We start from the raw sequence: 27962 nt of genomic DNA on the forward strand, positions 1-27962 counted from the left end.
TATTCGGATTGCGAGTATGCGAAAAAAAAAGGCAGCAAATCAATCAAGAAAATTTCCCAAAACTTCGATTTGTCTAATACTAGTAGTATGTAAAAATAATTTTCTTGGATTCCAGAAAGGTATTTGATTAAATTAGCCGTCTTTTCAATATTCTTCAGTGTGATTTTTCGTCTTTTTTTATTATTCAGCGAAATTAATTTTTCATCCGCTCATTACTTTTCACAAAAGATGAAATACCTTTAATGCTGATGAAAAGCAACCGTATTGAGAGATATGTTATGTAAGAGCTAATTTACTAGTAGGAGGAAATCCCGCCCTTGATTTAAACCGTTGTAGGGACACTTCCTGCACTGTCGGTTTAAATACATCGGTCGGTCCTATCTTTTGCACAAATGTTTGTCGCAACTGTTTCTTCACAGATCATAAGTGACCACAAGTCCTGAATTGTGTGAAAATTGTTTTTCTAGCATTCTATCTTTTACGAATCAGTCTCATTTTCACGGGAACAGCGCATTTCCCGAAAATTATTGCAAATCATTTCACACGGCTTATACCTATATCCTAAACAGTATAATGTCCGTACATTATACTTGACTTTATTTCAAATCAGATTGACGATTTGGAACTTGACGGCCATGCGCGTGATGGAAAAAAACCAACGAAAATTCAAGCTTATCACATTGCCTCGGGCTGAGAGGATCAAGGTCAGCCTTTTTTTTAATAATAGTTTGGAGCTTCCAGAATATTAGCTTGATTGTCTTAGATTTTCTTTTAGTCATTGATTAAACTGTGTGGTAATGGCGAAATGCGTTGTTTTGTAGTTCTTCAAATAGCCCATTAATGACTTCATGCGAAAAATGACTCTACTATGCATTAAAAAGAGTATACAAATTGTGTCGTTTTTAAGTGTCGTTGGTGACGCTTGAAACACTGATATCTAGTTTTTTTCTTTCGTAAGTCGATAAAATAATTAATCATTTTCATTTGGTGGTCAGACAGTGGCATACAAAATGTTGTATAATCATACTTTCAACCTCCCTTACTCATTAGTTCCTGTTATTACAGCTGCTCACATTTACTATGTCTACAAACTCAATCAAATTACCTCGGTTCAAGCTTTTTTAAATTTTCTTTGTACCACTTCATGAGGCGCGCCTAGGTAATGCTGCAGTTTAGCTATTGTAAGATTTTTTTGTAATCCTGTTGAATGTAGATGACATTGACTGTACATACGTTTCCATACACGCCCCGCATTAATATACCTAGTACGAGGTATATAAGTTGACAGCACAACCACTACCTGTTATTTCATTTTTCACTCAATTGGCCAGTTTCTTCGTTTCGATTTATTTATTTACTTTACCACCATTTTTTTTATTCCTTACAGAACTCACTATCAGTCTAACAATTATTTTTACTTCTGTTCAATATAACTCTGCACTAACCTCGCGCTAGCCTCCATTATTCAGACAAATGATTCTACTCAGTTATTACACCCAATCAGACGATCATTTCCGAATGTTGTTCCTGTTTTATATCAGTTTCACCCCGCCACGGGTCGCCCGTTCGTTCATGATTTCGTACCCACACCAGCCGCTGTTGTTGTTATTGTTTCCCGTCTCTTTGGCTGAAATGTAACCGCAGCTGTTACAGTTGTAGTGGCATCAACAACCAGCCAGTGCTGAAAGACGGATCGTCGTAGTGGATCGTGCCACAATAGTGCCGCCGCTGCTTATCCGTGTACCGGCACAGCCTTCGATCGTCTTGAACGTACCACGTCGACAGAAACCCTGGGTAGCTGTGTCTGCTGTTGGTCAGCGGGCTCTGTGTTTTGGCCCCAGAGTGCGTGTCGTGAACGAAAAAGCGAGCAAACCCCCTTAGGGCCCCAGCTGTGTGTGCAGCCGATGTTGGCAGTGAATGGAGTACGGCGAGGAAACGCTGCTTCGGACTCGTCGGTGAACAAAGTTCTAGCTCGCTAACCTTACCGGTACCCCATTGTTGTCGGTTGCAAGCCTTATTTAGCTACAAGTCTCACATTTAACCTGGGCGATGCTCAACAACAGTGCGATCAACAAACTGCATTAGCAGCTCCCGTCCGAAGCAAGCGAAAGCATCTGATCGGCCGCAAGATCTCCGCAGGCCGTAATGTGAGTTCGGTTTCATGTGATATATTGCTCATAGATGACAAACACCGCTGCTACGTTTCAACGAGCCAATAAGTCGCCTCATGCTACTTATTACCTATATAACAACTACTGTGTGCGTCTCCTTGCGGTCGTCGTCATGCGGTCGGTTGGTTCGACTGGTCGACATGATCTACGGTACTATCACAGCGTATTATTCTTACTGCTAGCGCTGTTGCTGGGTATTTGTCTGTCTGGCTTTTACAGATGTGGTTGGGGCGTATCATGATAAAGCTATGGTATATAGAAATACATTGATGGTGCTGCTGCCCCCGTTAGAATTTCTCTCTCTCCCAGTGAGTTCGCTTCTGGTTTTCGTTAATCTGGAAGTTGCCGTTATTATAGGCGACACTAGCAGTTGACACTACTCGGGACGGTCGTGTATCGCATAACACGATCCATTTATATATATATATATATATATATATATATATATATATATATATATTTAATAGAGCGAGAGAGAGAAAGTTGAATACTCGACACTGTACAACAAGATGTCGCCAGTACGGTAACCACGGTAGCCCGCGACGGATGGTGATGACGACAGATAATGCTTCGAGCCGTCTTGTATCGTTGTGTGTCATAACCGAGCCGGTAAAAATCGATGGATTTGTGTATAATCTTCATCATTATCATCATCTGATTATCCATGGTGACAAACGTTTCTATTCTAGTCTGTGCGAGGGAGTGCTACATATTGTGGCTGGTGTGACTCGGTTCAGAGATGGTAGTTCTCTTGTATATGGAGTAGTTCTTCTGTGGATCAATTCGGGTGCTAGAAGGAAACCGGTAGCGATTAAGACTACGATGGTACTGGCCGCCATCAGTTGTGAGTGAGGTTTTGCTCCAAGAATATCCGTGACGTTGATGATGGTGGCGGCGATAGCAGCCGTAGTAATGGCTGTGGCGATCGTTGGTCTCTACACACTCTCATACACATGGACATACAACAAAGATACCTAAAAAGACGGAGACATTCTGTTATGAACACGTAGTATGAGAAGCAGCACGACGAACGGCAGCTCACGCTGTGAATGTATGGCCGGCGAGTTGTCTGTCTATTGCCTTATGTTTACATGGCACACTTACGAAGCAGTTTGAGACTTCGTCCGTACTTTTCACCGATTTAGACTCGAATTGCTGTTCGCCTTAGCGGCCTTTACCGCCATCCTTTGCACTTTTTTGCGTCGGAAGCGCTTTGTAAAATACACGTTGAGCATATAGCGCTATACAGCAACGTATATCTGTATATGTGTTCCCAGCCGGTTCTATACTGTACTTTGCCCACCGATGACGGTTGTAGCGCATAGTATAGCCAAGTGCAAAAGTACCTTTCAGTAAACCCATCATTGGGTTCAATGCAGTCAGATCCATCCAATGTTTGCTTGACTTCGAGATATTTGCTTGTTAAAAATATAACGCTACTCAACCAAGCTAAGTAACTTAATCAACAAATGTGCTGGGCCACTTTCGATATTTCAAAAGCAGTGATTTGGAGTACCGTCGAAAGTCGACCAGTTTTAGTAAAAGATCGTTTGGTCAGAACAGCTGAATAGCAAAGAATATTTTACAACTCGAATTAGGGTCCCACTACCCCTCAAAGCGCGAAGCTGTAAGGGCACCGCGTTGGTTACCGTCTTGCCGATATGTGTGTATAATTATCAACTTTTTTGCTGCTGCTACCATTGTCCTGAATTAAATTTAGCAACACCCTTCAGCTTCTTATATGATAGTTAGACTTCTTGTTATTAATGTTTGTACATATCGTATGCATTGGGCTTGATCAGAGGATCATGTTGACATCATCACGTCTATTTGTCACGACTATTTGTGCAACGTTTGTTATCGCTTCAAGTAAATTTAATGCCATTTTTCCCGTGCTGACATCAGGGTGACGGGGTATCCTACTAATAACTATAGGTTCTGTTTCTTTTTCCTTTTCGTTTAGAATCGGGTTCTAATAAGAGATGCTTAACTGGAAAAACATTTTAGTCTGTAAGCAGCCATTATATAAAAAGGTTTATTGTTGATAAGAAATTAAGTTTCGTTTGCAGCGTTTCACCTTGTCTAAAACGGAACCACAGTTATCATTTTTAAATACAGATGTAGGCTTGAGTTTCTGTTTATGCCATATAAAGGATCTCCTCGACGTTCACCACTAGATCAAAAATTAATTTAATTAATGAATTTTTTTTTTTGTACACGAGATATTGGATTGTCGAAGAAGTATTGCCCATTTTTTTTAGGTGGATCGGAAGTTGCATCTCAGCAAATACAAGTTGTGTTAATGTCACAGACATGCTAAAATTGTTGAAATGCCTTATTCAGGCTTAGGATAGAGCGCATTGAATGAGTAAAATTCCTTAAAAGTTTCGCCATGCTAACGATTTTATTATTATAAATTTCTAAAATGGTCTATAAACTTGTACTTAAATTATCTATAAAACTATGATAAATATTCGCTCTGGAAATGTCGATGTAAAAGATACTTCCCGAAATGGTCGACCAATTATGAAAAAAGTTCATAAAATTATTGCGGAAGTTGAACATCATCGTCACATAAGTAAGCATGGCATTTTCAAATGGTTTTAAAGTATTAGAAAGTACAATTCAAATGGCTACAAAAAAGCCCAATATATGGGCGGCACACAAATTGATGCAAAATAATTTTAAAGAATGTGTTGTATAGTCGGTGGCAAAGCCCAGAGTAGAAAGTGATGCTATGTATCAGGTCGGATTGAAAACAAACCGTGGAATGAGTTGCTGCCGCCTAGCAAAACGATTGATTTAAACCTCTTCTGTTGACTACAGATTACAGCAAGCCCTTGGAAAGATCGACCATAACTAGTGAACATGAAAGCTGTCGTTTTGAACAGATCACGTCCACATTTAACTGCTCAGAGGAAATTAAGAGAACTTGGATAAGGAATTTTAATGCATCCACCGAACAACCTGGATTTTGCGCCATCAAACTGTTATCTGTTTTGGCCTCCGTAAAACCTCGTTAATGGTGTTAATTTAGTTTCAATGGAGGGATACAAAAGCTACTTCACTCACAGAACAGAAGTTCCGAAGTGTTGGAATCATGATGTTACCCGAAAAAAGGTAGAAGACCTTTTATCAAGATGGGGCATATTTAGTTCAGGATAAATATTTTAAACTATAAAAAAAGATTCGTTTCAATTTTGGCTTAGACCGGTTAATACTTTTTCGACAATTTAATATAGATCTACGTTCTATTATTATTCTAGTATTTGTTTTATGACTATGTACATTTATAGCGCTGTTAATACAAGTATAAAATCACGGTAAAAACCATGTGTCGAGCAAATACTGGTCTGGTTTGAGTATTTTATTTCTGTTTACATGAAGTCGTGGCCAAATGTGTAAATCTCTTGCGGTAGTACGGTTTTAAAATCAAAGCCAATTATCAGCAATTTGTAGTCACTCATTAGCGCATTATTGTGTAGATATATTAATATACGCATGTTCTTGCTTCTAGTTAATGATTATTGTTTCGGTAAATAATATCGGGCTTTTTCATTCTCTTGCTTCACTTTTCCCTGTGGTGACCGCCACCGTGTATGTCTTTTCTCCTCCGGATATAAATGAAAGAGGAGTTTAATATATGATATTAAAATGGCGATTACCCTGACCTTCATGTGTATCCGTCAAGTTGTTTTCAGTGTGATGTATTGTAATCCATAAACAAGATACGTCGGCTGTTGAAGAATCTGTTATTCGTTCATGCGAAGCCGACAATATTGGCAATAACAACGAAACAAGTTAGAGAAAATAACGCATCTCTGCCGGCGGGCGCCAACTCAATGCGATTTCGTCCTTTCTGGTTTGTTCTCTTTTTACTGGCTCTTCTTCGCCGTGGATCTTCTCAGATCTGTTGTATTATTATTCTTTGATACAACTGTGACTGTCTTGTCTCATTGCTATCCGCTACTCTGTTGTAGCCTCGAATCTATTGGTCTTGCGACCGTTTCCTGATCGACCTCGTGCGCTGTGACTTTTCTATAGCGTCAAGCCAAAATCATCTTAATAATTCTCGTAGGTGAATGTTAGATAAGCTGACGTCAATTTTGTCTACCCAAATACGAACGGTCTAAACGAATAACATTGCATCGCTAGTAAAGTACCAACTTTTGTTACTGACGCCTGTTCATTATCATATTTCGACCTGACTTTTTCCCGATTGTAGAATTCGTTCATACTCTAGATACGGTTTGTTAATCAAACGTTTATTACTTGTGTAGTTTTGGGTCCGATAGTCACATTCGCTTCCGTAGAGTGCTTTGCCATATATTCGGTAGCATTTCTGTCGTCAGAAATGTTTATCGTGATCTACGGCTTACGAACTTAGCCTTTTGTTTTGAACTTTGCCGTCGACGAATCGTAACTATAACAACAATGACAACTACAATGCGATATTGCCTCCGCTTCTCCATACATTCATGTCTAGTTGCAAACCAATGACCTACTCACACAGAGGCTCATTCACATTGCCTCCGTTACATTCTGCGAGAAAGCAGATAACCACTGATACGTCCCTCTAGTGCTAAGTATAACGCGGGGAAACAGGCACTAGAATAGCAAAGCCCAGACTAGCCTGCACAAAGCCCAAACCTTCCGCTTCTGCATACCAGTTGTCTGCTTCACGGAACACGAGCCAAGAAGCTATAGGACCAGTAGAAAGTGGTCGCGAAGTTGCTTTATGCGCAATCGGCGGTGATAGCGGCGATAGTTGTGGGTGCTTCCATCGCCGCCGCTGTTGCAGTAGCGGGCGACGTTGTCTTTGTATAGTTTAATCGTTTTTGCAATGCATCTTGCCACCCGCAAGCTCCTAATATAATACGTGTTTTGCTGCTGCTGCCGCTGCCGTAAATGAATGCAATGGCTGCCTGTGCAGCTGGGACTACAAACGATAACACTACCGACTACGGTCACTGTCGCGGACTGCAGAGGGTTGTCGCTGCTGCTCCTGATTGTGATGACGCACCCGGACCTTGCTGATGTTACTGATTGTTATGTCAGCTCGGAAGCTGAGACCCTGTGTCGTTTTGGCCTTGGGCATCGTTACGCCGGTATCCCCCGTCATCCATTTCTTTACCACCATCAGCAATCGGTCGACACGCTGAACGCCAATGGGCGCACGGTGATGCATCGACGTGAACGCCATTCATTCACAGCTCCGTAGCTGACTAATGCGATCGATGGAAGCATGCAAGAAGTTACAATACAGTACGACCACCATGCCAAACATTACAACGATAGCTAATAGGACAGCTGTTTCTGCCACGATGGAAAAGCAACACGTCAAGGCAGAGCGGCGGTATAATTACAATGGTTTTAACTATTACGAAAGCGGCCGTATATGCTATTAATAGGTAAAAAGAGTATTCGGAAAATGTGGTAATTGATGCTTTATAAATATAAGACCACACAAGCTTAACTTAAACTGTTTTTATAGGATATTTTATTGTATTCTGATTCGATTAAAACCCTTGTTTGGACATCCCTACCGGATTTATTAAAAATGGACCGCTAGACTGGGTTAATACAATTACTCTTAATGTTTTTTTGATACGGAGCGGTAGAAAAATGGCTTTGATAAGTTTCTATTGTGAAGTGTAACCTTTGTTCCTAGTTTGTATGGTTCTCTTTAAGTATAGAAATTTATCTATTTTCGAACACATCTAAATTCCACTAATGGGCATCCTACAGTTCCTGAATGATTCGACGGTAGATGAGCTATTAATTATGAAGGATTTTAGAAAATCTCTAGCTTTTTGATCAGCTTAAAACGTTAATGCTTTCAAACCAATCTTTGTGAAGACAGAACTGCAAGATGTTCTAGCCACTTATATTCGCAATTTTACAGGTATAGTCATGTATATGCGAATTTATACGTGCGCAGGTCATAGGTACACTTACTATTTACACAGATATGTATATGACCTTAGCGCAATGGCAATACGGATAATTATTGCATATGAATCTTCGTATTAGTAGTAATCTCTGACTTCGACTCCACTCATTCAGTATGTCGGTAGCTTCGAGATTCTTCCAAGAGACAATTGACTGACTGACCTAACTCGTTAGTAAGTGACCAGAGCATTGTTTTTTCTGCTTACGTGATTCCCCCTACTATATTTTGTATAGAGCCAGATATTTATTGTGTGCGGAAGCTCTTGATACAAATGAATGATTTGTTTTCGTGGAAGAATAACTCTATGAATAGATTAAATGATATTTTAGTTGGCGATCCTAAACGTAGGTTGCCATTGCGATCGAAGTATGACTAATGAAAATCAGCACTTTTGAGATTTCAGTGTAGCATATTCTCAAAGAGCTGATCTTAAAGAAAAAGAAATCGCTTTACAGTGGGAACTGCTATACGGCATAATATTCTAACTTTGCGTTGAAGCTAAACACAATGCCTGTGTAAAAGTCGATAAAACTTCATCTTTTTCACGGTGAACGCAGAATTGTTACCTATGATACCTCCGTGCTACTTACGATGGCTGTGAATGGATGTACTGTGAAGGGGATTTGTAAATCGCAGTTCTACCACCATTAAATTGATAGTAGCTAACGTGTCTAACAGCGTACCCACCTTAAACAATTACACTAGAGCGGATTATGGATTTGTAGGTTAGCAACGTATAAATGGAGATAGCCTCTCGAGATTTTTTAATTTTTAAAAACTGGCCGCCGCCAAAATAAAGTGTTATAGAGTTTATTACCATCACGGAGCTGCAAATAAAAGTCATTTAAAGACAATTACGGTTTTAGCTGCTTATCTCAATTCCTCTCTGTGGCAGGTAGCAAAGAAGGTCACAGTGAAGCCTTGCACAATATCAATTCATTGGATTCCCTTAAATAAGTCGACTTTACATTGCTTGTTATATATATTAGTTTCCCCAACAGGGAAAGCCAACTATCCAATTCACAGCCTTCGTTCAGAGAAATTTTCAACCAAACGAAAAATTTGCTGCTGCTACGTTGTCCATAACAGTGGTATCTACATAGCGTATTGCCAGTTGCGAACAAACAGTTTTTCCTCGGGCCCTCTGCGTTTGTGAGACATTTCTAATGTTCACCCAGCGAAGTCAGCTGCAATGTGTCAACAACTGTGAGGCTAAATCGGGCCTTGCTATTTCCTGTAGATACGCTTGCCGCTATGTAAACACTGCTGAATGGTGGGGACGACATTCCTAAAATGGATTAAGCAACTTTATTAAGTTGTGTGTCGTATGTGTCAAGGAGGAATTAAAGGATTCCATACATGGTATTGTTATGAAATTATGCCTTAGATGTTCTCATTTTCTCAGGGCAAGATCTACGGCTGGATATGGATGCGTCCCGGGAAAACAACAAACACAGCCTTGCATTTAAATAGGTTGACTGTCTGCTTGACTGAAGCAACACAGCGATCTCTTCGAACAAAACTGGCTCAATTACCTAATTGGCAATTGATGTTTCTATCACGGAACGAAAGGGCTGTTTGCATTTGTATATGTAACGCGAATGTGAGTGGTAAATGTGGTTTTTCCGCAAGGGGGCTAAAGGTGGTAAGTAGAAAATCAAAACCTTTACTTCGTCAGAGTGTTGGTAACATCCGACTCAAAATACATATCTGTATTTATTGTTCCTATCAGTATATATACCTGTCCCATTGCTTTTAAATACACAAGAAAAACGTATCGAATTCACATATGTGACGGACAAGTACATGATGTCCTATAAAACATATCGAATAGGGAAATATTGAGTGATCTTTTTTTCGGAGGAGATAACCTACAAGTTCGGTTAAATAAAATTCCTATTTTCGTGCAATAAGCGTATTAGAAACGGATTTCCGTTTTCTTCAGTTCCATTACTGCTTGATTAAAAGCATTGCTCATCCTAATCTAGCACTTTTTTACAGCAAGTAACTTATCTTTCGTGCTGTTTATTATGTGTTATTACTTCACATTACTATACCGGCAACATACAGAATGCTCGCAGATTCGTGCGTGATTGACCTACGTTCAATTGACATCGCTTGGGGTCTGCGTGCGTAAGGCAAGTTGACAATGTGCGTCACCGATTAATGGAACGCGACATCATTCAGACAAAGATCTAAATGCTCCTCGGGTAAACATAATGATAATTGGCGTCCTGATGATAATTGAGCATATTTGCCTCTATATTGTATTTAGGCTTTACTTCGTAGGTCAGTCGCTCTTACGTCTATCGATAAAGGAATGTTCGACGTAGCTTCTGGTTGATCGATGGCTTACCTATTTATGTATATATTTTTTAATTCGTCTGCTTTTTAGACCTCCGATTATGTATTTCAGGCATTAAGGTTAAAAATATTTTCAATAAATTGTCTACGTCTTTTTTCATTTTAAGGAACGAGGCATGTAAACGCCGCGGCTGCTACAGTGGTCTACAACGACTTCAACATTTACTATGATTTTACGATCCGGTATTTACGAAAAACACCAACGAATTGACATTCATAGAGCAAGCTGGATATGGAAGGGATTATCAATTTCTTATTAGCTTTGCAGTAGCTAATAGAACGCAATTGCATTCCTTTTGCGTAAGCTTATCCATTTATATTTGTGAGGAAGAAATAGCGAGTACAATAGTAGTGTACTTTTAGACCAACTTGTTCGTCAATCAATCGAAATCTAGTTCATGGCATCGTGGTTTCTTGCAAGGCACCGCATAAGTTTCGTGGAAAAATCTATCTTTTGATTCAAAAAAAGAAACGCAACATTTATGCTTTGGGACAACAGCTATTCGGTATCAGACAACTCATAAGGCTGAAAATACCGCGGAGTCATCGGTATATCATGAGCTTTTTTCGAACCGAAAAGAAAATACTCGTATGTAATAGATAATTTTGTTTATTGATTTGTCCTTATTTAAAATTTTCTTCTCCATTCATACACATTTTTCTCTGTTTCCATTGAGTTTCACTATAAACTCTTTGTTATTAACTTTAATACGCATAGACAACGAGTCTAGTAACAACTTACTTCATCATTTACTAAGCTTCCTCTGCTTTCTACGAACTCTTTTTTCGGAAAATCGTAAAAGCGTGCTGTGTGTAATGTGTAAGCAATAATCATTTAAGGTTTTTCACCTTCATTGGAAGTGATCTGATCTCACGTCCGCCCACTACAGCGATGTTCAAAGCTGTATCGACACGACCATGGCGTCGCTTGGAATACAATTTTTGTACAACTGAAGCGAATACAAGTGAAGCTTACATCCTTTAGATACGTTTAAAGTTGTTTACCAACGCGGTTGTGTTTGACGCTCTTACTAGGAACACGATTGACTCGGTAAACTGTAGCGTACTTGTGTGCTATCATGGCATCGTATGAATCGCATAACATAATTAAGAGCTTATTGGCCTAATGTTGATCTTCGGGGCGTGCGATTCAGTGATGACGTGTTTCTAGAGTTGCACTGATGCATTTACGGCACAAATAATGCAAGGCTAAAGCCTCTGTTTGAAGGGAAGCGATAGGAAATGCACTTGCTTGAACGTGTTATTGCTTGATAAAGCCACGATAGTATAGGGCAGTGGTTCGGCAAAAAGGATTCACTTTGGTAGGATGGTTTTGTATCGTTGCTTAATAGAGGATCCCTGAGTTAGTATTGAATAATGTCTGAAGTCGATGGTCCCGCCTCAAAGTATTACGCCTTGTAAAAACGCCCCATGCAGACCTTAAATCTTTTTTAAATGGCTAAAGTCTGACGTATTATGCGCTATTAATGTATTCATCATATTCGTCTGGTGCTGTGAAACCATTGTTCACTAAACTCACTTTGCTACTTGGTTCGAAATAGGTTCTAAATAACCTAAAACTTTACCAGTAGATCTGAGAATATGCAATTACTTTCTTTACGGTTTTGAAGCGCATTGTTGTTCATGGAAAAGCCTTTCAAATGTTATGGCTAAGTAGCACTTGAACAGTTACACTATTCAAGTGAATCACTGATTGATTAAGAACGATGGTCAGTCAATCAGTTAGCACGTATTTCGATCACTATAATTTTCTATAAATTGAGGCATAGCGATTGTTAATAAGTCAGATTAGTCATATCATTCCAATTATTTATTGCATTATGTAACTTTATATAATGCCTGCTGTTCTGTTGTCATTTTTTTAAAACATAAACTATCCTTAAAACAAATTAGTTTGTTTCTGCATATGATTATGTATTCTTTAGTAGAAGTTTTTATACCCTTTTAATAAACCCCAAGCGTCACACCTAGAGGTATTAACAGATACTATAAAACTTTTGTAACAAATTGCCTATCTACGAACAGTTCTATACCATAAATTGCAGTTAAATAACAAACTTTCGAAAAAACGAGAGTGGATATGATTAGTTTTTTTGCGCGAACAGAACGTATGCCTTCCACCAGTTATGGTGTGATACTTCTAAGTACGTGGCGTGGAACCACGCAGCAGCAGCACGGCGTCACAGCGGCGATGTCGCAGCTGCTGTTGGACCTAGTTCTGCTTTTAGATTAGCATCGTCAATTTCGTATCTTACGTCAATCACGAATCTAGCCGCAGTTGTATATAAGTTGTTGTGACGATTCGTTTTGGCAACATAGAATTATTGTGTTGCATTGCTTTGTTTCCAACAGGAAAACAGCAATTGGTGAATAGTAGATTGGTTATCGGGATGAACGGACGCAAAAAGGATCGTGGCTGACTAACAACAGCGCAGTAATCTTAGTAGAACGAGCACACAACCCGATTTTGATTGGTTCAATGGTGACATTTGTGCCAAGGCATCGCTCTATTGCCCCTCACAGTGTGTTGTTTCTCGCTATGAAACAGGCTGCGAAATAGGCGGAAGTGTGAAGCTGTGAAAATAACGCTAAAGTGGGAGGCAACAAAAAGTTCTCTCCAATTCTGTCATCCAGACAGTAAACATGACGAAAGCTGTCAAGGATGAAAAGAAAAAGAGCCGTGGATCGGAAACGGTGGTTTTCTGTGTTTGCCGATTAAACCGTGTAGGCAGTAGACAAGGGCTGACTTAAATGCACGATGTAGAAACGTAGAAAAAAAGGTTTTTCTAAATACAGCTAAGTAAGGATGACAAACTTAAAGTCTCTACAGGTATAGGAGAACTGGCAGGTACAAGCGACAGAAGCCAAACTACTCTGTGTCATTGGGATATTATTTTGAGAATAAGCTAAAACTCGGATAACTAACGCTAAGTACATTTTGAAGTTGTTAACTACGAAATGGTATTCTAGCTGTTTTACTTGGACATAAGCACCAGTAAAAGTCCATTGCAACTAGATTTTCTAATAATATTTACCAGCCAAGAGTGACCTAAGTGTTTTTCCAGTTCTGCGCACATATTTGCAGGGTGTCTGTATTGTCACTAAAAAGGCAGCTTTAAAAATTCTCTATTCGCGGGACCGTTTAGTCGTCAGTAATCAAATAGTAGTCATAATTTATGGTAAAAATGTGAATTCCTTGTAAGTTTCCGAGACCCACAAGCATCCTGCTTAAGCAGCTGCTATTCATTAATTATAATAGCGCACCTGATAAAGTAACCATTAAAAATTGCAGCTACTAAAAAAATCCAGAATCCATCATTTTATGCAATATATTTAATGTACGGCTAATGAGAGCCCACTATTTAATGCAACAGTCGTTTCTTTTTAATAAAAATTCATATAGCTTACTCACTAAAAGCTTATAAGGAGCAGCGCAGAGTGGTTTCTACTTTCTTTAAAATAAAAAAAAAGACCACTTGAAGTATTAAAAGATTAAAAAAGTCCTATAGAATCGTAAGGTTTGATATGGAATTCATAATTTAGTTAGTCCTTAAGGCGCCAGTTTGAATTAGTAGAACACAATTTACGTAATTTTGCCTTCTGTTTTACCAGTAAATTGTGCCGAAATGACCATTAGAGTTGTATAAGTGCTAAACAGAAATGGGCTTTGTCGGCATTGTTTGTTGTTTCGTAGTAAAACGCGTAGTAAAACGGATTTTCTCTATAATGACAGTGTAAAAAAGTTCGCTGCGCGTTGCTGTGCTGACCGTCTCTTGTCGGGTCTCGTAGCCTTTTAATAGCTCCACATGCGTAGCTCCGGTGCACATCCCGCGCTTCATGGGTTTGAATTATTATAATTAATTCCATATTTAAAAAGCAAAACATACAGAATTAACTATTAATTACACGAAGTTCTTTAAAATAGAAGTACCTATGGTACATTAGTAGACTACAGTAAACTCAATAAAATAAAGGAATATTGGAAACAGCTCATCCTTTGGCTGAAATGCGCTATTTAGTTTTTGCACGTGCAACGTGCATGTAGCTGTGTCTTAAGTCAGTCGGTCTGTAAATACACAATACCTGATATCGAAACTGTGGAAAGATGTTGAGCCTAGTGAGTTTTATAGTTATTAAATACACTGCCGGCTTCTTGGTGATTTAACAAAGCAAAGCCTTAAATTTACGGCATTCAATCTCAAGGATTAAGTTCTGTTCTACAACGGGAACAGTGAGTTCATCTATTGATTTACGTTTTACAAAGTATTATCGTGTACCTCTTTTGGTAGGACATCGCTTAAAACCCCTATGAGCGCTTCATCAACGGGATCGCCACGATAAAGATCTCAAGAAAGGTTCATCAAGGTTATTGTTGCTAAGTCACGGCCACCCAGGGCGACGGTCATTCAGGAGCCTTTCCAAAGCATCACCTTAAGACGCGCCAGTTAGTGTCCTTGACCCCGCGGCAAGTATAGTCAAGATACAACACGCTTGCGTTTTCATCACGTATAATTCTTTATGCAAGATAGTACTGTAATTAAGTACAACATTTGTTAATACGAAGTTCCAGATCCAGCATATAGGACACTTCGACTAGAACTGAGTCGTTTTCCCAAATAAAAATATATAAATCAATGCAATGACAATTTAATAAGTAGTTCATAATTTCAATTAATTATTGGTTTTTGGCAAGAAGGTTTTTAACTTTACGCGTTTAACGGGTTGGCTGAACGGTACAGGCACCACTACTATTAAAACGAGGAAAGCGTTCGAAAAAAACTCGTTTTACGGAAGTAAAAAATGCAGCTTTAAAATACATTAGAAATAATACACATATTTTCATTTTTACGCAGAATATCATCGTACCTTTAAATAATAAAAACAGGTTTTTCTGGAAACCCTTAACTTTTAAATTAGAATCCGGAGCTAAAATTCAATTACATATATCATATAGTTTAATATGAAGAAAAAGCTATAGGGATTAAACCAGATCAGTCTACATTTCAGGTAGCACTTTTAGGTAACTTTAGGTGAAGTTGTAGTGGTCCATCGTGATAAATTAAATAAAATCCCAAAATTTTCTGGTGATAATTAATAATTGAGAGATAATTAACTTTCCGATATATCTGATCACAAGAAAGGTGACCTTTCAAATATCGAGAAGTTTAACAAATTGAAAGATGCTGTCCGACCTTCTGTAAGTAATGAAATTCATCACCTCAATTTCTCAGACGAGCAACACGAAAGCGCTGTCAATATGACAAGAAAAAAGATACAGGAAATCAGAGTTGCAACACATTAAGGATATCGAAAAATGTGCAGTATGAGACCTCTTCTGAGATTTAATAATTTCGTGTCGAGATGTTCCTAAAACATCATATCCTTAGAGCCACCGAAAATCAAAACAGAAACATTACCAATTTTTTTAGCTTGAGTATTTACTGTGCGGCATGAAGATTCAATTTGTCGTAGTTTTAGAGAGAAACCGCAATTAAAATATTATAACAAGTCCAAACTGAAAGGTTATTATTTTGATGATTATTTTGAAATGGAGAAGCGTAGTGGCCGAGTGAACAGATTAGTTGATATGGGCCGTATTTGACACACTAAGCTTCATTGCCAGCCTCCGATTTCAAATTTCATAATACCTGTTTGAAGTAAGAACTTCAATAGTAGTATGCAGAAACCGAACAGAGATTACATATTCTAACTTGACACTTCGGCAGTGGATCACCGATTGATGCATTTTTTGCGAAGACAAGCATCACAGCGCGAAATGCAGCGAATCATTATCATCACATTAAAAAACGATGTATGACAACCGGAGAAAATGCTTGCCTTCGAAAGAAACCACTAGGTAGATAGATTCCAATCAAAAACGGCCATTATTTATTATTTCACTCAAAATCCGTAACTAGCGCGAAAAATCTGGAGCATATAAAAGAGAATTATTATTCTAGACACTGGGCCAGTACGAAATTATATATCAAAAGATTCAGTGAAACTTATGAAGCTCAATCCCATCGGAGGAAAAAATTTTTCTGACCAAAATGAAAAATTACCAAATTTACGAGATTAGCTTACAGAATATCTACCTTATATTCCATCACGACTTGATGTGCCAAACTTTGTCATATCGCAAAATGCACGCTTCCGTCTGTGGGTGAAACATATGGTTTGGAATCGATTTCAGATAAATGCGACTAATCTTGCTCGAAAGCGGTCGAATTTCTGATCGGATCGGACTATCTAGTTCGTGTTGATACAAATAAAGGACGATCGGTTAGTAATATGTACGCTTTGAACACAATATTCGGTTGCTTCTTTAATTGTAAGCAGCATTCAATAAATGATGGCAATAGCGAAACCAAGGGGCTGTGTGCTTTTTATTAATTCAGCCATTGTAAGATGAATCCTTCCATCGGCAATGTCGAACTGCTAAACAAAACTACCAAATATATCGAAAAATAATATACGGATAAAGTTGTGACGCAACTATGAGTTGTCTGAATTTATGGAGACCTCAATGCAACTATTTAAAGATATGATAAGGCGAGACTGTAGAAGATTTGTAATCAGCCTTTGGTTTAGAAATTACGTCAAAGCTTTAGGAGATCATAAAGACTTGGCGCCAGCACGTCTATAACAATAAACGCAAGAATATTACCACAAAAAACCTGACAACATAGCATCGTCTGGTATAAGCTTTTCAAGGGTGAATATCAAATGATTCAGAGAATCCGCAGTTAATCATTTAGGACATATTTGATTACAAGTAAATTGGATTCTCTCCGGGCCTGGTGTAAGAAGAAGATTCTCAATTTTCTTAGGCGCTAGCCTAGAGGCAGAAAATGGTGTCCCCATATTCGTAGCTTATGTGCCAACGTTTCAGCCACAATTTAATTAATTATTGCTAAGGTACGTAAAGCTCCACTGAATGTTTTCCAATCTACAGTATTGCATCTAGTCTTGTACCCACGAACAAAAATAATTGAAACTACTTCTTTTTCGTGTTATCGTTCTGCAATAAAATGGCTTAAAATCTTCGAATCGGTGGAAACCATTCGTTGCAATTAGAGCTAACGAAATTCTAAGTCTAACTAACAAAGCTAATCCAAATTATGTCAACATGTCAGGTGATGCAATCCTCTATGGTCAGCCGATCTGCATATAGGCAGACGGGGTTAAGAGCGTGAATTGCATTAAACATAAAAACCATGCACTGGACTAGCGGTACACTCTCAGCATATCTACGTTTCTTTTTGCGTTAATGGTCTTTTTAATTTTTCGTGTATTGTTCTCCGTTGCTTTTTTTCACCTAATAGAAATGTAGCGGCGCGCGGCTGCATTTCACAGCACGGTGGCGGCATGCCTGGAGCGTCGTCGCCCGCGACGGCGTCAGGCGACGTGACGCCTCCAGGTGGCGGCCAGGGTAGTGGGGGTAGCGGCCTCGTAGGAACAGGTGGAGATGGAGTGCGTGCCGCTGCAGCTGCTTCGGCGGTTGCTACGCCGGTGGGAAAACCCGGATCATTAAAAGATCCCCAAGTGGCGGAACTCTTCGACCGCCAGGATCCAGATAAGGTCTTCATTGATCTACGTGAAATCGGCCATGGCAGCTTTGGTGCAGTCTACTATGTAAGTAGTGTACCCTTCTGTATTTGTTACGCGCTATAGTGTCTTGACTGCCTGCCGCATTCAATGCAGTGACATTGGTGGAAGTAATTCTTTGTTATGATATTAAAGAAAGTGATATCGCTACTTCCGAAGGTTTTTCTCTACGCACCATGGTCTGTGTTAGTATTGGGTACGAGCGAAAGGTGTATAAAAATTATTTTCGTAGTTGTCTATGGAAACATTTATGATAGCCTACGAAAGCATTTTATGTGTTAACTTATTGTTTGGATTAGGGAACGACTAACTAACCACGTTATTCGTTCTATTTTAGGCTCGGAATTCCATCACGAATGAAGTGGTCGCCATTAAGAAAATGACCTTCTCTGGCAAACAGAGTGCAGAGGTATGTTCAAAATTCAGCATAGGAACTAAATGCTTTTTGGTACTGTGTTTTATAGCGACTAATCAGCTAGTTTAGGTGGTATAGCAACCTGCGTATTGAGCCTAAATCTAAATGTGTTGTGGAGTAACTGAACTTTACGTTACAGAAGTGGCAAGACATCTTGAAGGAAGTTCGTTTTTTGTGTCAGTTGAAACATGAGAATACGATTGATTATCGAGGCTGCTACCTCAAGGAGCATACGGCATGGCTTGTCATGGAATACTGTCTGGGCTCCGCGTCCGACATCATTGAGGTAACAAGATCTAACTTTGTTTTTTAGGTTCATATTTTACTACAACAGGGGATATGCTTTGGGTTAATATTTCAGCGGGAAACATTTCTGAATTAACTTTTCGAGAAAATGGTTTTTCTGACTCGCGATTTTTTTTTTGATTTAAGAAATTTACCTATCACATTTGATTTTCCCAACTGTAGAGTTTACCGGGATTATGATAACAAATACAGCTATCTTGAAGAGTAACCACGCATGTCTTTCGGCGATATACTGTATTTGCCCCCTAAACAGGTGCACAAAAAGCCCCTGAAAGAAGAAGAGATTGCAGCCATTTGTCAAGATGCCCTTCAGGGGTTAGACTATTTGCATTCTGCGGGGCGCATTCACCGAGATGTAAAGGCAGGCAACATCCTCCTTACTGAAGCGGGTCGAGTAAAACTAGCCGATTTCGGATCGGCGTCGATGGCGTGTCCAGCCAATTCGTTTGTCGGAACGCCGTACTGGATGGCTCCGGAAGTTATCCTTGGTTAGTGGCAGTAGTAATTCTTACATATCGAATGTGGTTATACCACTGACTTCGAATTCTCCGATAATTCCTATTTAGTGAAGTCCTTTGTGTTTACTTAGAGCATCCGGGATCTTTATTGGATGATTGGTTAACAGATGTGATTTTTTGCCATGAGAACTTGTGTATGTTAATAAAATTCACCCTCGGAGGCACAAAGAGGGGCACAAACATTAAGGATGCGATATGCTTTCCGAAATGAATATAAGAGGCCTTCCTAAGCTTTTTCTGTAACATTGTGCTATAGACATTACGAGACGAGACAGATCGGCGAATATAAATTGAACTCCTTGTCTTATCGGGCTCGGATCCTCATTCAATTTGATCCTTATTTTTGCTTTATTTCAGCTATGGACGAAGGACAATATGATGGTAAGGTTGATGTATGGAGTTTAGGCATCACGTGTATCGAGTTGGCGGAACGGAAACCACCCTATTTCAATATGAACGCCATGTCAGCGTTGTACCACATAGCTCAGAATGATAGTCCTCAACTTTCGACGGCTATAGAATGGTCGCCCGAATTTCGCGAATACGTCGCCGAATGTCTCCGGAAGGAACCTCAACAACGGCCAACAACTGCCACTCTTCTTAAGGTCCATATTCAGTTTCTCGAAATACGTAGATTGTGTGACAAGTTTTTCAGTAACATAGTTATATATATATATATATATATATATATATATATATATGCACAATGTATTAATGAGTAGGCACATGTGACGTCTATTAATAAACACCTCCGTTTCGGAAGGAAACGGTGACTTTCTACGACACGTTAGGTCACCTCCTCATTAACCACAACTATTTGCTTCGTTCTGAATTGGCCTATTTCAGCATCCGTTTGTAACACGAACAAGGCCAGCTCGAGTGTTAGTCGAATTAATACTTCGAACAAAAGCGGCGGTTCGAGAATTAGATAACATCAACTATAGGAAAATGAAAAAGATCCTCATGGTTGACGGAACCGGAGGCGAAAGCAATGGAGACAATGGTAACGTTGCTGGAGGTAACGAACCCTGCCAGTCCGGCCTGACGCATGATGAGGATAGCGCTGTAAGCGTAAGTAAATCTTTTGTATTTTATAATTAAACCCTTGAATATTACTGTTAAACCCTCAATTTCACTGTGAAATTGCATTTGACTATTTGGCAGTGTAGTTAGTATCCGTTTTTTTGCTCCCAGTTCGCTAAATTATGTCGAATTATATCCAACTCGATAAACTGAATGGATTGGGTGGCGTTAAAACCGCATTCTCTCGGCCAGCATGACAGCGGCGTGTAGTTAGGCCCACTAACTAAACTCGCTGAAGTTCTAAAAAGGAAAATAAAAATCAAGACGGAGTTAACGTATGACTTAATAGATAGAATAAACAACACAGCAAATATACATGTAGTTAGCCACAAATTATCGTGTGCTTTCACAGGAAGATGGCGACGCATCGAAGAGCAACAGCTTGACATCGACCCAAAGCAGCAACGTATCAGCGGGCTCCTGTGTTGGCCAGAGTGGTCATCGTCAAAGCGCGAGCAACTCGTCGTCGGCTAGCGTAGGCAGCGTCGCCGAAACCGCTCCTAGCCACAGTCCGCTCAGCTGTCGACGAGACTCGAAAGGCTCACTCGTCGGTACGGTGAATAGACAAGACAACTTCGCCACGATTCGGACGACGTCTATCGTCACGCGACAGATTAAAGAACATCAAGAACAGGAGAGTGAGCTACAAATGCGTGGATATAAACGGATGCAGGATCAGCATCATAAAGCCCTAGTCGCCCTTGAAGCCAAGTGCCTTCAGGAGATGGACGAGCACAAGGTTCGCCTCGACAAAGAGTACGAAACTTTACTGTTGACGTTTGCTAAGGAGCTGGAAAAGCTGCAGCTGAAACAGCAACAGGAACTCGAAAAGAAACTTAAGAGCAATGTGGCCAATGAGAAGCGTCTAATTAAGGCTATTCAAGCAAAGCAGGACGAGGAGACGAAAAAGTTTCAACAACTGCAAAAGTCAGCCTACAAAAGTGAGAAGGAACGCTACAAACAGCGATACGACGGCGAGGAGCTCAAGGTCCATAAAGCGGGTTTGCATGAAAGTCAGAATCAGGAACTCACACGGCTAACTATCACTCAAGCGGGCGCACTGAAACGGGAAGTCAGGTAATTATAATAGTTATTATTATTTAATTATAAATTATATAATAATTATTATAATGTTATACTACAATTTCGAATATGCAAGAGTCGTAAATGCATGTGGCACTGTAATACTATAAAACGGATGGACAAATGTAAATAATTCTAAGGTTGCCTAGAAAAGATTACCTTTATATCATATGTTCAGGGTTAAACGTTTCGCGGGCTTAAACGGTTTGAACTTTTATGACCATGGTTGAACATTGCTGCAGACAGAATTAACTTCTTCCAGCACAAAATGAGCCGTATGTCTATCTACGGCCGCCTTTGAGTTTAGACCAGCTCACTAAAGTTCTGCAAGTTTAGTAGGCATTGTAACTACAGCAACGTCACAAGAAGCCATTTGTATCGTTTGTTTCTCTCTGCGTTTCCGCCTCGGTGTCTAGATGTTACCGACGAAGGCGGCTGGTGTTGGCGCACTTTCTTGAGCAGGAGCAGCTTCGCGCCGAGCTGGAACGGCGAGAAAGTCAATTAGAGCAGGCTCACTCGATTTTGCTTCGTCACCACGACGCGACTCAGCGTCTCGAGCTAGCGCAGCAGAGGGCCGTTCACCAGTTGCGGAGCGACCACCTCCGGAGACAGCATGAAACCGAGATGAGTTTACAAAAACAGTACAGTACGAGACGAGAACACGAACTGCACAAGAAACACGCTGCCGAGGTCAAACAACAACCCAAGAGTCTGCGCCAAAATGAGCTGCAGATCCGGAAACAGTTCCGCGAAGCATGCAAGGTTCAAACACGTCAGTACAAGGCTTGGAAGAGTCAGTTAATGGCGAGTACGCCACGCGAGCGACACAAAGAGCTCGTTAAGCGGCTTAAGGACGAGCAAGTTCGCAAGCTGGCCCTTTTGGGCGAGCAATACGAACAGAGCATCTCGGAGATGCTGCAAAAACAGTCAATTCGTCTAGATGAATCGCAGTCGGCCGAACTGCACCAGCTTCAGCAGGATCTTCAAATGGAGCAGGAGCTATTGCTAGCGTTCCAGTCGAAAAAAAAAATTATGGCAGAGAGTCAACGCAACAAGGAGCGCCAAGAGCTTGAAGATAGGATACATAACCGTCTGCGAACCATTCAGGCCAAGGTATGAGGGAAAAAGTCTATTGGAGTTAATCATTTTTAGGTAAATGGCTAAAGGCTATTAGGCTGATGTCAAGCTCCGATAGGACGTCGTCTGTGTCGTACAGTCAATGCATCACATATGTGTGGTCACAGCAGTAGCAAGACAACTTCCTAGATAGTTTAGTGGACTAAAAGTGATTGTTGATCACGTAAGTACTCAGATAACACGGCCAAGTCTAAGAAATGTGTATAATGTTGAAATAAATTCAGTCCATTAATACGGGTCCGCTTCCCTTCATATTTAAAATAGATGAACATAGAAAAATGCGATGATCTATGATTACTCGCCTTTACAAAACATTTTGTTTTTCTCTTTTGTTGCTTCTTGGTGCTCGCCTTGTTTGCCGAACCTGACTATTCAGATGGATAACGAACGAAGACAGTTTGCGTCGGAACGGCTGTCCCGCCAACAGTTACTTGCCAAGCGGCAGATGGCGGATTTGGAAAAGTTCGATCTTGAGAGCAATCAGATGGGTTTTTCGCTAGCCGAGATTTTGGCAGCCGAAGAATCCGGCGGTTTGGTCGGCGCACAATCGCTCTCAGGCAGCCTACTCAGCTTGGCCCACTCGAATTCCACCACGTCATTTGGTCAGGGCCCCGATACGCCTCAACCGCCTGGCAACAATCATAACCACTCGACGCCGCTTTAACAATATATATATATATATATATAATCTCGAGACTGAGAGAAAGAGACAGAATGAAGCTAAAACGTAATTATAATAGGCGATGTCTAATGGAAGAAGATGACAAAACTAGCGCAGGCGTTCATTTGAGCAACTAGAAGACGGTAAATGAGCGGGCAACAGAAAGAAACAAACCAAGAACAGACTATAACGCTTGCGATCGATTATCATTCAAGTTGCACCAACTGGAATCTCTTTCTCAGTCGTATACTCAACTAGCGTGGTGCTATTTCACCGGCGCTTCACCGATGTCAACAACAACGACCCAACAGAAAGCTCTCTGGATTCATCGGAATTAACAACATCGACACAGTGTGATACTGCTGGAACGACTGCTCCCTCATCTGACGACGATCCGACCATAACTGCATCATGCAACGCACAACGATAACCAATTAACAAAGAGCAAGAATAGCGGCGACACGTTTAACAGCAAAAAAGCAGCGGCAAATGCGCTGTAACCGATAAGAGTCCGGTTAATTGGATTATGATTTTTTCATTCTGATTCATCATCGATTACCTTTAGAAAAAAAAAATGGATTATCTTTGTTCAAAGCAGCCACCAGCGAGAGAGAAAGGGGAAGAGACAAGGGTAATAAGGCTATTTTAATATTAACATTGTGGCTTACGCGGTGTACTTGTTTTCTTCGCATATGTGCAATGCTTGGCGATTTTGTTGCGACACTGTTGTTCAGTTCGATCTTCGATCCAGTGTTTTGTTTACGGACGACTTTTAGATTAAAACACAGCTACCTCCATTGTTTACTTCCACCATTGGGCATGCTATCAGTAAGACAACGCACAGCTAGAAGTTAAAAACTATGGCGCTTGACACCGTTAATAATGCATTAGAACTGCTTGGGATACCCGCTTCGAATTGAAATCTTGGCAACACAATCCATCTCTCTCAGGGAGTATCATTTTTTGTCAAGAGTTAACCCGTAATTGACACGCATTTGATCACGATTGACGACGCATCGCTGCTTGGGATGTGCATTTTGCATCTTAAGCTACTAGAATTTAAGACGGTAAGCTTTTTCTCTTATTAATCGGCTTGACAAGATCTTCAGGAGGCCCGATAGGAATAACTAGCCACACAGACTCGTACACTTGCCCCGGCTTAGACTGGCTGCAATTTCTGCCTAGCTTGAAGTATCGGTGTCAAAAGACAGTAAGGCTTTAATCAATGTGATTTCTAGCGATCTGAAAGCGATCGAAGTTAACAATCGGTACTTCTAAAAGAAAAAATGCACAGTTTACTGTGGTGCGTCGTGCGGATGTGTTGTAATACCCACGATAATGTACAATTTAGTCTAGGTCCGTGCTGGTGAAATAGTAGGAACAATAACGCAAAGCAAACGGAATACCTATAATGTTGTAAATTGGCAGTAAGAAACAGAAGAACAAAGAATCAGCTACACAAGTGCAAGAGTGCTGAAAGTTTCGAGTAAGTCAGCGTACCTTTTCCGTTAATTATTCTTCTAGCAAAAGATGATTAGAGGGCCGTGTGACAACCGATGCCGTGATCCCCAGACGAGCATAGCTCGCCTATGGTATCTGCCGTAACCGCTGATGATGGTTGTAGCGAAACGTGTTCACATGTCCGTACAGGTGAGCGTCATGAATGATCGTGAGTGACGCATTTTTATGAACGTTTTTGTGTGGTAGCGTCTTCTCACAACTGGAGGCTTGATGATAAGATCAAGCCACAACTTTGCGTGGTGACAGGAGCAGCGGCGTAGGTTTGTGCGTACAAATTCGTACAATACAAGACATTCGATTCCATCTCAAACAAAGAACTCTTCGTATCAGGTATTTTACATAAGAAACAGAGAGGTAGGGAGAAACGTTTGTTGGAAAGGGCATAGTAAATTTGTCATCTATGAGTTCTAGGTTTACACTAGCGTACGGTGTGCAACGGAAAAACGCGCTGGTTGTTACCAAAAAGCTCTGCTGTACAATACCTCTGCCTTTTGAACACACAAGAATAAAATGAAAGCGTTGCTGTACAAAAGTTTTTAGATACACAACAATAATATTGTATTCATACGACAACGGACAGAGTACAAACAAGGCACGGCAGTACGGTTGCGATGCGTCGTTGGCATCCATCCTGTCGCCGTCATGTATTTAATAATAGTAACAAAATAAGGATCAACGGTAAGAGGATTAAGCGTCTTGGGGTATTTACATAACAGGAAGACATTAGCTCGACTTATTAGCCTGGTTCCATGTCAAGGTGCACATAACTCTCGGGGCGGCAGGACGTGTACGTGCCATAGCTAACGTTTACTGGGCATCACAAGTAAAAACGTTATAATGTAAAAATAGGCGAAATCAAATATGGGTCACATGTTCGTAACAGAATCATAAATGCAGCCTCATGCTTATGTCACTTTGGTGTGCATAATTTATCCTGTTTAAAATTTATCCAAAAGAACGGATCATGAGGGACAATTGTTTTAGCTTCGTGCATACTACGAAAAATAGAAGCACAATCACAATAATGTCTAACTCATTATTAAGCCTTAGTACAAACGAACTCCAACTCGCTTGCTGTTTTAGAGATAATAGAAGTTTTTGTTTACTCAAAACATGATAAGGCATAATGCGCCGATATTCTCTAAATTTAGGCGAAGCAATGACTGTGCATTAAATGTTAATGGCTGTAGAATTATTAAATAACTATGAAAATTTGATTTTTGATAGCAATCAATAGTTCCGGAATTTTAGAACTTTAAATGTAGTTCTACAGGGCCTAAATCGATGGTGCTTGCCTTACCGTTAGCTTTGCTTCGATGCCTCAGCTGGGCAGCCAACAATCTAGAAATAACGATAAATAACAAAAACAAACACATATTTTTGAAATACGCAGCGACGCAGAAGTACTTGCGAGAAGCGATCGTAATAATAACAATAATATAGCCACTTATAATGCTAATTAACTGATGTATAATTAGATTGATTGTCATTCAGTTCGTTCCGTTGTGTAAGCGAATTTTACTTTGAAGTAAAGCTGGTAGCTTATAGTCTTCATAAAAAATCTCTGAGATCATAGACTATAAACTGGGGCACCTTATTAAAAATGAAGAAAAGTTGTTTCGAAAAGTTACTTTCGTGTAGCTCTTGCTGCTCACAATATATCGTTCCTTAAACAGCCTGGAATACGTTATTTGAACTGCTTCGCTGGAGTGCATGATGGTTATGCACGATAATGATGATAATAGCAATGTTTCTCCATACAAGTGCTTGAAGAATGCATGTCAAATCTGGATGAGATACCCCGGGGTTTAACGAAAGAGCAGAGGTCGGTTAAATGGGTAGTCGGGAAATCGATCAAGCAGTCGCCTGCGTCATGTTGCATGAAACTGAAGTGATATGATGATTCTATAATAAGGCGTGTAGTTGACAGTGTGCCGCAACGGTGTTTATGGACGATCAGGGAGACAAACAGGAAATCTTTAATAACAAGCCGAAATATAAGAACAAAGATGAGCCTTTGGATATAGATAGGATAGGCTGGAAGAATGTCTGTACATATGATTGTAATATATATATATATATATATACATATATCCGGTACGATTAGCGAGACAACATAAAAAAACGGGGGAGAGAGAGAGAGAAAATAGAAAAGTCGATACGGCACACAAAATAGGAAAGAGCCTGCTCGCACGAAAGGAAATAGTATCATGATGCTAGTACTTTTTAGAAAACCGAAAAAATCAGTTGACGAAAGCACCAAAAGCAATCTACAGATGATAGCTTCACATTGACGATAACAACAAAAATATAGAAGAGGAAGTGTCTGTGTTTTAATAATACTAGCTAAAAATAAACTACTGGATACGTAGATAAGGGAGAGGAGAGAAAAACAGTGATGACCGAGATAAAGACACAGTACTGCGCGCATATAATAAATATATGATTGAATAAATGACGATAACAGCGTCAACGGGATCCTCGAGGACGGGCTTGTAGGGGGTACTGCGGTATGAGACAGAAAAAGAGGTACATATATATATATATATGTAGGTTCGAAGCGCAATGAGGGACTGAAGATAAAAGACAGGGAAATATGAACGACGACGATAGACCTAAGATTCTCATGAGTCAAAAAAGAATCTGTGTCAAAAAAAGGTTAAGGATGTTTCATTTTATTCACTTGAATAGAAAAGCAAGAGCACTGCAGGACGACATTGTATGGTGTGTCTAGTGATTGCCGAAAAACGGGTGGATACTAAGTGGCAACACCAGTAACAATAATTGTGTAGTGGAGATCAAGATTCTTGTAATTCTTAATATTATTATTATTATTGCAATTATACTTCTTTTAATTATTATTATTATTATGTGAAGAAACGACAAGACGATTAAGTATAGAAGGGGTAAAGAAGGATAGATGGGATAACACGACGACATACAAACATGGACCGAGGCTTTCAAAAGAAGTGTGTCTGATGCGCAACAACAAAGAGCCCGTCGGTTATCAACAAAAACACAAACTCAATGCATCGTATGCAAAGCAACAAAAAACATAAAGCTATTCAGAACAAAAAAAAAAAACTACTGATGTCTTACTTTGCTTTCTTTTTACTCTAGC

At 39.9% G+C, this 27962-nt stretch overlaps 1 protein-coding gene and 1 long non-coding RNA gene across 2 annotated transcripts; both read left to right on the plus strand.

The window, feature by feature from the left end:
- The first annotated feature begins 1687 nt into the window (after nt 1–1687).
- On the plus strand, nt 1688–9766 carry LOC147754842 (uncharacterized). Its single transcript, XR_015329576.1, has 2 exons — nt 1688–2147; nt 9530–9766. It is a non-coding gene; the product is annotated as an uncharacterized LOC147754842 (long non-coding RNA).
- Nucleotides 9767–10295: 529 nt separating this feature from the next.
- Nucleotides 10296–27939, plus strand: Tao (Serine/threonine-protein kinase Tao). The gene is made up of 11 exons (XM_086991968.1): nt 10296–10334; nt 10596–10671; nt 17835–18144; nt 18455–18526; nt 18672–18818; nt 19092–19326; nt 19714–19961; nt 20203–20427; nt 20792–21516; nt 21939–22635; nt 23036–27939. Exons 3-11 carry the CDS (start codon nt 17878–17880, stop codon nt 23321–23323), a joined length of 2904 nt encoding a protein of 967 aa, XP_086848094.1. The 5' UTR covers nt 10296–10334; nt 10596–10671; nt 17835–17877; the 3' UTR covers nt 23324–27939.
- Nucleotides 27940–27962: the final 23 nt, after the last annotated feature.

The sequence above is a fragment of the Varroa destructor genome, unplaced genomic scaffold (genome assembly GCF_002443255.2).
Source record: "Varroa destructor unplaced genomic scaffold, Vdes_3.0 BEIS01000006.1, whole genome shotgun sequence".
Classification (NCBI taxonomy): Eukaryota; Metazoa; Arthropoda; class Arachnida; order Mesostigmata; family Varroidae; genus Varroa; species Varroa destructor.

What these genes read in the sequence shown, in the direction of transcription:
- Tao (XM_086991968.1), top strand. Translation starts at nt 17,878, where the DNA reads ATGCCTGGAGCGTCGTCGCCCGCGACGGCGTCAGGCGACGTGACGCCT. An exon ending in CCGCGTCCGACATCATTGAG is followed by an intron (nt 18,819 to 19,091) that starts GTAACAAGATCT and finishes CCCCCTAAACAG; the next exon opens with GTGCACAAAAAGCCCCTGAA. An exon ending in CAACTGCCACTCTTCTTAAG is followed by an intron (nt 19,962 to 20,202) that starts GTCCATATTCAG and finishes GGCCTATTTCAG; the next exon opens with CATCCGTTTGTAACACGAAC.